The following is a 10,961-nucleotide window of genomic DNA, read 5'->3' as shown; positions in this document are numbered from 1 at the left end:
GGAGTCATCCGGCAGCTGCATCGGGTCCACATAAATATATTCATGTCCATCGGGGCTGATTGACTCAATGACCCGCCAGCGAATCTCATACCTCGGTTTCTACAAATGACCAGGACAGGAATGCTGGTGAGCTCCCAGAGAAATCCCAGTGCCCCCAGCTCACCGCAGCAGCCACGCTGCTGGACACAGCAGGGCCCAACAATGACCACTCGTCCTCTAGTCCCTGAGCTCCTCTGTGCCAAGCATTGGACCAGGTTGCTATTTTTGTTCTTACTGATTTTTTCAGTTCTTTGAAAAAACATCAACCTGGGGCCAGCAGGTGGCATGGTGGTGAAGCTGCTGGATTCCCACATGGCCAATCACAGGTCAAGCCCCAGACCCAGAGGTTTAGAAGTTACATCTGGTGAGTGTGCATGCATGCCCAAAATCCCCAGTGGAAAATGGAGAAGAAGGGATTGTGGTGTGGCCAACCCCCCAGGTGGTGATGTCTCAGTTTCCCTCTCTCTGTCTCTGTCTCTCTCCAGCAAGCGTACACGCTCTATGACAAAAACCTCTAAAAAAGAAAAAGAAAAAGAAGAAAGAAAAGAAAAGACATATACCTGTTTCCAAATGACAACCAGGACAATGAGGGAGATGATCACAATCACCAACAGCACCAGGACCGCGGCCGCCACCGTGAGCTCAGAACGCAGGGCTAGGGGACACAGAGAGCCATGGCAGAGAACGTCCTCAGGGCCACGCGCGGGGCAGGAGCGTGGCAGAGCTGTGACTGGGCCAGGAATCTCCCACTGCTAGTGGGGAAGAGTGGGGGCTGCCTGGCTCACATCAGGGCTAGGCAGTACCATCTCCCCAACATCTGCACCCAGGAAACCACCAACTCGCCCTTGGAAGAGAAAGCGACAGAATTCGATCTGGAGAACTCACACTGTCTCAAAGCCGCTCGGACAGTAACTTTTCTAGAGAATTTGTACAGGAATGACAGAGACCGGTCAATGAGATCTAGAGAATTTGTACAGGAATGACAGAGACTGGTAAATGAGATTGAGAGCGACTGCAGTAAGTGCAGGAACCTCTACCTTGTAAGCTTACCTGGGGCACCAGATGGTGGTGCAGTGGTAAGACCTGACATTCTGCAGGGCAGGCCCACGTGGGAAGGGCGCCACTTGGTACACAGAGACCTCCCTGAACATGCTGGGCCTTTGTGTGCCTGCAGTCCAGGCTGGCTGAGGCTGCGGACAGCTCAAGAAACAGCCAGGGGGGACGAGCAGTTGGCGTAATGGCTATGTCGCTGGACTCCCATGTAGCCGACCGCGGTTCGAGTCCTAGACTCGATGGCTTAAACTCCGGCCAGGCGCATGTGTGTGCGTGCCCAAGATCCCAAGAGGAGAATGGAGGAGAAGGGATTGTGGCATGGCCATCCACCCAGGGGGTGATTTCTCGCTTTCTGTCTCTCTGTCTCTCTCCATCTTTCTGGCAAGCGCACGCGCCCTATGGTAAAAAACCTCTCCAAAAAAAAAAAAAAAGAACCTATCGGGGTGCTGTGTCTCTGTTCTGTCTCTCAGTCTCTTTCACTTATGGACTAAATAAATAAGCTTTAAAAATAGGGCCAGCTTCATGGACTAAGGGTTAAGGCAGCCAGATCCCACTTGGCTGGGCCTGTGGACTTGAGTCCCAGACCCAGGAGCTTGAGAAATATGCCAGGTGCGTGTGCGTGCCTGTCTAAAATCCCGGTAAGGCAGAGAAATGGAGAAGGGATCATGGCGTGTCCATTCCTCATGGGAGCGCTTTGTCTTTGTCTCTGCAGGGTGCACAGACTCTTTAGCAAAATTTAGAAAATAAATGAATCAATAAAGCTTATTTTGAAGGGCTGCATTTCACTAAGTGCTTTTGGCTTTACATTTTCTTTTCCCCTTAAGAATTCAACCTGTCTCGGGGCCAGTAGGTGGCGTGGTGGTTAAAGCACTGGATTCCCACATGACCTACTGTGGTTCAAGTCCCGGGCCTGGTGGCTTACTTTCTCACTTTCTCTCTTTTCACACACCCCCACCCCCTGTGAGTACATGTGCTCTGTAGCAAGTTAAAAATAATTTTAAAATTATCAACAAAGTTAAATAAATAATTATTTAAAAAATAATAATTTGGGAACCAGCAGTTAGCGTAATGGCTATGTCGCTGGACTCCCACGTTCGCGTCCCAGACCCGACGGCTTAAAACTCACGCCAGGCGCATGTGCGTGCGTGCCCAAGATCCTGAGAGGAGAATGGAGGAAAAGGGACTGTGGCGTGACCATCCCCCCTGGGGGGTGATTTCTCACTTTCTGTCTCTCTGTCTCTCTCTGTCTGGCGACCGCACGCGCCCTATAGTGAAAATCTCTCCATAAATAAATAAATAAATAAATAAATAAATAATTCAACCTGTCTCAGCTATTGTCAGGAACAGTGAGACGGACGACCCTTCTCCATCCCCTACCCCGATACACAGTCTAAGAAAACCAAGTAGCTATATTATCATCAGACAAGCATAATTCGGAGGGGCCTCTGCAAGATGTCTTTCTGTATATGAATCTGAAAGAAAACCCAGCTGCCCCAAGAAGGCCCACAGAGCATTCACAGCCGACTCTGCCTCGGAACTTCGTCCGTAGGACCCTGTCTGGGATTGAACATTCCGTCTGAGGGGACAGGGCTCAGCTGCGATTTAAGAGCTATCCTGGCTGTTAAGCAACTCACCAGGCGCCACCAGCTTTAGCTCTCGGTTCTCAGCTCCAAGAGGGTTCTTGGCCAGGCACCGCACTGCAACGGTCTCCTCCACTTTGAGGAACGTCACTCGGCCCTCCACGGTACTCCTGTCTTGGGGGTGGAGCTCCATGAGGACGTTGGAGGCATTGTTGGCCAAAACTGTCCAGGAAGTTTCGTTATTACATCTGGAAAGGCAAGGGGCACAGACAAAGAGCCAGTCGTGGGCGTCCTGGAGAGGAGTGGAGCCGCGGAGACACACCAGGGCGGCGAGCAGCCTGACCTCGTCTACACTGGACCGCCCCAGGCCGACTTGCTCATTCACGTGTGAAGTGACACTAAGCATCTGCACCTGCTCCAGGAGGCAAACTCTGCATCTGGGTAACTGAACGTGACCCATCTCAAATTGTGGGCCTATGAGCACACTGAGCAGTTCCACTGCAAATATGTTTAACCAACCCAGTTCCTACCTCTTCCTTCAGAAAGGCCTGGCGGCCTCCCTTCTCACCACCCATACTGGGAAGAGCCCCTCAGGTATCACTGGGTTTGGAACCTTCCTATGGACCAAGTTATAAGACCTAGATCCCAGGGGCCAGCAGGTGGCAGCGCAGTGAAGGCCCTGGACTCCCACATGACCGACCGTGGTTCAAGTCCCAGACCTCGTGGCTTGCTTTCTCACTTTCCCCTTCTCTCTTTCTCTCTGTCTGTCTCGCTCTGGTGAGTACATGTGCCCTATAGCAAAATTTGAAATAATAATAAAATGAAACAAAATAATAATTTTTAAAATACACTGCTGTTAAAAAAGAAGGAGAAGGAGGAGGAAGAGGAAACCCTAGATTGCAGGATCAGTCAGCACCTGAGCCATCCTGAACCCTAGGAGTGAGGAGGACCAGTACTCTCCAACCCTAGGGAGGAGCAAGACAAGGAGTCTCCACCTTTAGGAAGAGGTGGTCCAGGCTTCAGAACACAGCCTGGAGCCAGCCACGAGAGAAAGTAAGTGTGAACACAAAGCTCACGTGCCCAGTTAAGAAGTTTTGAGGAGGTAGGGAGGAAGGAGGAACTGGTGAGTTAACTCCCCTGAAACGTGTGGGGAGTGAAAGTGAGTGTTCACTCAGGCAGGATTTGCATTTAAGTCCACATGCTTAGCCACCAAAGTTACCAAATACCAAATGTGAGCCAGGAGAGTAAAAATCCTTAGGTGGGGCCAGCAGGTGGCATGGTGGTTAAGGCACTGGCTACCACATGGCTGGCTGTGTGGTTCGAGTCTTGGACCCAGCAGCTTGAAAATCATGCCAGGTGCATGTGCATGCATACCCAAAATCCCAAGAGGGGAATGGAGGAAAAGGGATTGTAGAGGCGAAAACAAAATCCTTCCTGGAAAGTGGTTCTTAATATTTATCTGAGTTTTCAGATCAGAGACCCTTGGAGGATCTGATGACAGCCGTGGAGCGATAGATCTCCTTACAGCTTTTCAAGATCACACCCACACACACCCACACACACACGCACACCACGCACACATACCACACACACCACACGCACACGCACACACACACCACACACACACACACACACACACCCTCAGGCTGGCTGGGTCCATCTTCAGAACCCTTGCTTATAGTTTGTAAGTAACATGACCCTTAGGACAAATACAAATCGCAAATACCAAAAAAAAAAAAAAAAAAACTGGGGGGAGGCAGTAAAGTAAATCAAATGCATTTGAGGTCCTCTGTGTCGGGGGAAACATTCTGACCACAAAAGAATAAGGAACATCTGGTTTCCATACTTCTTAATATCCTTGCAAACCATCCACTCGATTTCAGGGAGAGGAGTCCCTTCGGCCATGCACGTCACCGTCTGTCCCCCGGTAGAGCCGTGGTGGTCGTCAACCACGTCCAGAATGGAGGCGGGAACTGCAGGAACAGAAAGAAGTCACACCTGAATCGTGTCCCAGAGCGCGTGGGGACTGCAAAGTGCCCGCGGGGCGCGGGAGCCACCCTGGAGGGGGCTGAATCAGCCGTGTGAGAGAACTCCTGTTTACCAGACCCACTTGGCTAAGAGCATTTTCAGTTTCGGGATTTTGGCATTTGTGTCTGCGATGCTGTGAACCCAGAGTGAGGAAAGTGAACAATCCCTGTGGCTATTTGGCTTGAAAGGCAAAAAGACTCTTAAAATTATATTACAGCTTTGGATTCAACACATGGGTTCACCGAAAGTATAATGGAAAACAGCATTTATTGAAGTGAGATATTATTCTTACTTTTAATAATTATTTCTTATTTTATTTATCATTATTATTTTAATTTGACCAGAGAGAGAGCAAGGGAAAATGAGAAAGAAAGCTGCCAGATTCAGGACTCGAACTTGGTTAGCCATGTGGGAGTCCAGTGCCTTAACCACCACACCACTTGCTGGCCCCAATATTATTAGGTTTTAAAGATTCTTTTCCTCATCAGTGGCCAAATAAAATAGAAATATGCTAGTACCTATGTCATTGATTTACCATAAGGATCAAACAAGCCCACCTAACCCAGGACCAGGCACTGGCAAGGACTCAGACAATAGGTGCTAAATTTGAAATGCAAACAGACTAGGGTGCCCCATGCTGGTAGGAACTGTCCCTTGCAGTGTGTGCAAGGGAAGCTAAACAGGGCCTTGGGACCGAAAAGCATCATGGTCTCAAAATCAGAGGTGCCATATTAGAAGCAGGGACTAAGAAAGCTGCTGGCCTCTGGGAACGCCAAGACTGGCCCAGAGTAACCCAAACCCCTCAAAACCACCCAAGTCAAAAGTCCGACTAAGATCCCTCTGACATGTGACTTCTCTAGAGTCTCTGCTTCTCCCCTCAGGTGTCCCTTTTCCTCCTTGGGAGACACACACCCACTCATTCCCTAAGCAGCAAGAGCCGCACACAGCCCTCACGTACCCTGGGTCAGGAGTTGGAAAGTGTAGCTCTTCACGTCGTCTTCATTCTGCACCACGATGGTGTAATGCCCACTGTCTTCCTCCTTTGCACGGATCAGCTTGAGTTTGCTTTGATACCTTAAAAGAAAAGGACTTCGTTTCAATGAACAGCAGCTAGACAAAGTCCACGCGCATAAGCAGTTACAGTCTTCCATTTTAATTTTACTTTTGTCAAAAGTAAAAACGTCTTTCTTCTGGTGGGTATCATCTCTTCTGGAATTCTCAATACACTTTCACATGTTGACGGTCTGAATCATAAACACGAACGAAAATCAGACGTTTCGAGATGAGCTGTGGCTTAGCAGCCCTACGAGCCCTCAGTGCTGGGAGGCTGACTTCTGAAGGAGAACAGGCACAGACTACCAGCTTTTCTTTGAGAAAATAAAAACATAGGCCAGCCGATGGCTGGGTGGTTAAGGCAGCTGGATCCCACATGGCTAACTGTGCAGTTCAAGTCCCAGACCCAGCAGTCTGAAAAATGCCAGGTATGTGTGCGTGCATGCCCAAAATCCCCAAAGGAGGAAGAAATGGAGAAGGGACTTTGGTGTGACGATCCTCCAAGGGCGGGCTTCTCTTTCTCTTTCTCTTTCTCTCAGTCTCTCCTTTGCTCTCTGGTGAGCACATGATGCCTCTGGCAATTTTTTTTTTTCAAATAAAATAAAAAACAAAAACTCTTGAGCCCAGCAGATAGCGTAATGGTTACATCACTTAATTCTCAAATAGCTGACCGCAGGTCAAGTCCCAGATCCAGCAGCTTAAAACTCCCACCATGTGTGTCTGTGTGTGCCTAAGATCCTAATAGGAGAATGGAGGAGAAGGGATTGCAGCATGGCCATCCCCCTGGGGGGTGATTTCTTTCTTTCCGTCTCTCTCCAGCAAGCACACGTGCCCTTATAGCAAAAATCTCTTAATAATAAAAATTAAAAGAGAAAAAGAAAAACTCTTGATTTTCACCTTAAAAAAAAAAATACTACTTCTCCTAAATATCTATCACATAGCTCAGCGGAACACTATTCGAGAAATGAGGACACTTTCTATGTGTCAGTAAGGAGATACCTTCAAAATACAACATTCCTCCTTGCTTGGATTTGCTTCTAGAAATTCTGGAAAGGGGCCTGGGTAGTGACCCAGTACCACGCTCTGCCAGGCTGACCCACACTGGAAGGTTCTTGGTTTGTGCCCTGAAATCTCCTTGCACACGCCAGGCCCACATGTGCCCTGATCTGGACTGGCTGAGGCTGAGGATAAATTGTGACATTTAGACCCTACTAGAGGCACTGTCTCTATCGTTCTCTCACTCATGGAAGAAATAAGTAAATAAGCTTTAAAAAAAAAAAAAAAAAAAAAAAACAGGAAAGAACAAAAAGAAACTCTGAAACGTTTCACAAGAACCTAATAAAACTATTAAAGTGTTTCCCTGTGGGAAGAGGAGGATTAACTATGGACCAGATAGCGTGAGGCTTCTTTATAAGTCACCCTCTTTGGGGCCAGCAGGTAGTGTGGTGGTTAAGGTGCTGGACCCCCACATGGCTGACTATGGTTCGAGTTCCAGACCTGGCAGCTTGAAGATCATGCCAGGAGAGTGTGTGTGTGTGTGTGTGTGTGTGTGTGTGTGTGTGTGTGTGCGCCCAAAATCCTGATGGGAGAATGGAGGAGAAAGGATTGCAGTGTGCCGTCCCCCTGAAAAGGCGATTTCTCACTTTCTCTCTCTCTGGCTATCTCTCACTCTATGGTAAAAATCTAAAAAAAAAAAAAAACCAATAAAACAAATAACCCTCTTTTATGTTTGACTGATTGCTTTTAAAGCATAGGAGGGGCCAGGTGGCGGTTCCGCAGAAAAACGCAATGCTCTATGAGGTGGACCCATATGGGAGGCCTCCAGGTTCATGTCCAGAGGCCTCCCTGGGTATGCAAAACACACGCCCATGAGCCCAAGATGGGGTGGATGATTTCACGAGGGCCCTGCTGGGGGCCCCTGTCTCTCTGTCTCTCTTGCTCATGGAAGAATAAATAAGTAAATTTAAAAAAGAAAGAGGTCCTATAGGTATAAAATACACATTCGATTTCAAAGACTTAGCGTAAAAAATGTAAAATGTATAAAATATACATCAATGAAGCCTGGGCTTTCTTGGTCTATTCAAAAATAATAAGTTAGAAATAAGAAACCTCTTCATACTTTATTTAAAAAAAGTCTCCCAAAAGATTTCTATATGTATTATAAATGCTATTTGGCCACACGCGTGTGTGTGCACTCATGTGCGTGCATTGCATAAATATAGTATCTGATTGTTCTTTTTTTTGGAGAGGTTTTTGCTATAGGGCACGTGAGCTCGCCAGACAGACAGAGAGAGACAGAGAGATAGAAAGCGAGAAATCAACCCCAGGGAGGATGGCCATGCTGCAATCCCTTCTCCATTCTCCTCTCAGGATCTTGGGCACGCACGCACACGTGCCCGGCGTGAGTTTAAGCCACCAGGTCCGGGACTTGAACCACGGTCGACTACATGGGAGTCCAGCGACATAGCCATTATACCAACTGTTGGTCCCTGATTGTTCTTATGAAACATCAAAGCATGAAAAATCAACCAGAATGGAAAAGAGAGCAGCAGTCATGGAGTGAGAAAACTCAAGACAATGCCGACATTCTCCTCCTCAGTTTCCTTAAGTATAAAATAGGAGACTGCCTGGAGGAGCAGAGTCCTTTCGAGGATTAACTAAATGAGACTGGACGTCCAGACGTGTTCCACAGACTCCAAAGCCCTCTACAAACACTGAGGCCCCAGCGCCTGCGGCGAGAGCACATTGGGCTGGGTTGTATTCTGCTGCGCCATATTGGATATGCTGCATGACCGGATTTCCTCGGAGACTTTCTTTAGCCAACCTACTGATGGTTACCCAGCGATCTTCTGTCATTCCTCGTCTACCCTTCTTCAGCCAAGAAAGCCAATGGGTCCCCTAGCTTTAACCTCCATGAACCCAGGTACCCCTACCCACCATGCTCATCCTTATATTCCCTGGCCCATAGAGGGAATTTTAAAACGATGTGCTGAAGGGTCCTTGAATCACTGTAACTGGCGGAATCAGTCAGCTGGCCAGCCTGTCTTGCACTGCTATTGACTACAGCAAGCAGACAGCTCACGCTCGCTGTGCCAGGGTTCCTCTGCTCTCTGGCCTTGCAGCCGTGGAAAGCTGCCCACCCCACTGGGCACCTCCTTTCTTGTCATTGGAAAGCCTTCCAGATTCAGCGTTAGTTCTTTTTCTATCACTGTTCTGTAGAGGACGTAAAATTCCCTTTTCTCAGTCATCCTTCTAGGTGCTTCTCCATTGCACATGGGATGTAGTTCAGAAAGAAGAAGGCAAACTCAGAGGTGAAGGGAAATGAAGATAAAGGCTCTGTTCTCCCCTTTTCTGATAACTTGAAACATGGACTGACTTTCGCCCCCTAGAAGATTCTAACAAGGGTGTAAGTTTAAATTAGCTGAGGACTTCAAGATGTACCTTCCGATGTTTGGATTCGAATTATAGACTAAAACCAAAAGAGAGCTTGGGACCAGCAGACAGCGTAGTGGTTACGTTGCTGGACTCCCACATGACTGATCATGGTTTGCATCCTGGGTCCGGCAGCTTCAAACTCCACCAGGCGATGTGCGTGTGTGACCAAGATCTCGAGAGGAGAATGGAAGAGAAGGGACAGCAGTGTGGCCATCCCCTCTGGGGGGTGGGGGGGTGATTTCTCGCCTTCTGTCTCTCTCTGTTCTCTCTCTCTCTGGTGAGCTCATGTGCCCTATAGCAAAAATTTCTCTAAAAATAGGGACCAGCAGTTAGCGTAACGGCTATGTTGCTGGACTCTCACGTAGTCGACCGCGGTTTGCGTCCCGGACCCGGTGGCTTAAACTCATGCCAGGCGCATGTGCATGCGTGCCCGCGATACCAAGAGGAGAATGGAAGAGAAGGGATTGCGGCGTGGCCATCCCCCCTGGGGGGTGATTTCTGTCTCTCTCTCTCTGTCTGGCGAGCGCACACGCCCTATAGCAAAAATCCTCTCAAAAAAAACCAAACAAACAAACAAAAAAACTAATCCTGTTTGCTCATATGTAAGAAGAAAAGAGATAGGCAGAAGTCGTAGCCAGGACATGGAATGTGATTAACCCTGCATTATAGAGGAGGAAATGGGGGCTGAGCAGTGATTGCCTCCAAACTCCACGAGTTGAAGAGACTTGACGATAGGTTGTTGAACAATCTATCCATACCATTCTCACCAAAGGGCAGGCACCCGAAGGGACTCAGTGTACATCTCTCCCCTGGCCCACATTAACTGGGCTCTGCTCTTTTTTCCTGTGGAGGCCTCAGCTTGGGCAAATGTGTTGCAAATTAAGCCAATGAGCTTTGTTTCCTTTAAGTTTATGTGGTCATCATCTTGCAAGTAAATTTAACATACACGTCTCCTTGCACTATGGATAATGAGCACTGAGGAATACAGTCAGTCAAATGAATTCAGTTTTCCTTTCTCTTCTCCACCACTGGCTGGACTCAGTAATCTTTCATCGGGAGAAGGGAATTGTTTCAGTCCTTTCTTCATTTTTTATTGTTAAAAAACATGTCAGCATGGGACCAGCAGATGGCTTAATGGTTATGTCGCTGGACTTTCATGCAGTCGACCACAGTTCGAGTCCCAGATCCGGTGGCTTCAAACTGACACCAGGTGCGTGTGCATGTGTGTCCAAGATCCCAAGAGGAAAATGGAGGAGAAGGGACTGCGGCATAACTGTCCCCACTGGGGGGTGATTTCTTGCTTCTGTCTCTGTCTCTGTCTCTCTGGCAAGCACATACACCCTATAGCACGTCTCTCTCTTTAAAAAAAAAAAAGGAAGGAAGGAAGGAAAAGCACAATCGGCACACTATGCTCACATCGCAATGTTGTAACTCACTCAGATTCCTACACTTCCTGCCTTGCCTTAGGTTTGGAGCTGTAACATGCGCACTAAATCTCAGTCCATCTAGGGACAGATACTTAAAATGGCACCCCTAGGAAGTGTTTCCTTACCTTATTTCCTGGATCTTCTCCACGTCAGTGGTGATCTCGGTGAGATTTTCAATCAGAGTCAGGTTGTCCTTCAGCCAGGATATCCTGGGAGAGGGGTAGGCCCACACGTCCACCACGAAGTGCTTGACCTCGTGCAGGTTGACAGCTTCCAGCTGGCTGAAGGTGGGTTTGATTTCAATGAAGCCTTTCTCTGCACGGAGAAGAGTTTCCATTAAATAGTG

At 48.2% G+C, this 10,961-nt stretch overlaps 1 protein-coding gene across 1 annotated transcript in view; it reads right to left on the bottom strand.

The window, feature by feature from the left end:
* The window catches only part of PDGFRA (platelet derived growth factor receptor alpha), a 72,106-nt gene that overhangs the window by 28,925 nt on the left and 32,220 nt on the right, over nt 1–10,961 (bottom strand). The window contains exons 7-11 of the mRNA XM_006143683.2: nt 10,741–10,930; nt 5,659–5,774; nt 4,519–4,645; nt 2,727–2,920; nt 600–694 (exon numbers count right to left, since the gene is read on the bottom strand). Coding sequence (XP_006143745.1) covers nt 600–694; nt 2,727–2,920; nt 4,519–4,645; nt 5,659–5,774; nt 10,741–10,930 — 722 coding nt within the window. The remainder of the gene's footprint in view (nt 1–599; nt 695–2,726; nt 2,921–4,518; nt 4,646–5,658; nt 5,775–10,740; nt 10,931–10,961) is intronic.

Source organism: Tupaia chinensis, unplaced genomic scaffold (assembly GCF_000334495.1).
Source record: "Tupaia chinensis unplaced genomic scaffold, TupChi_1.0 Scaffold000102_1, whole genome shotgun sequence".
NCBI lineage: Eukaryota > Metazoa > Chordata > Mammalia > Scandentia > Tupaiidae > Tupaia > Tupaia belangeri.
This window is presented reverse-complemented; position numbering and strand designations above follow the sequence as displayed.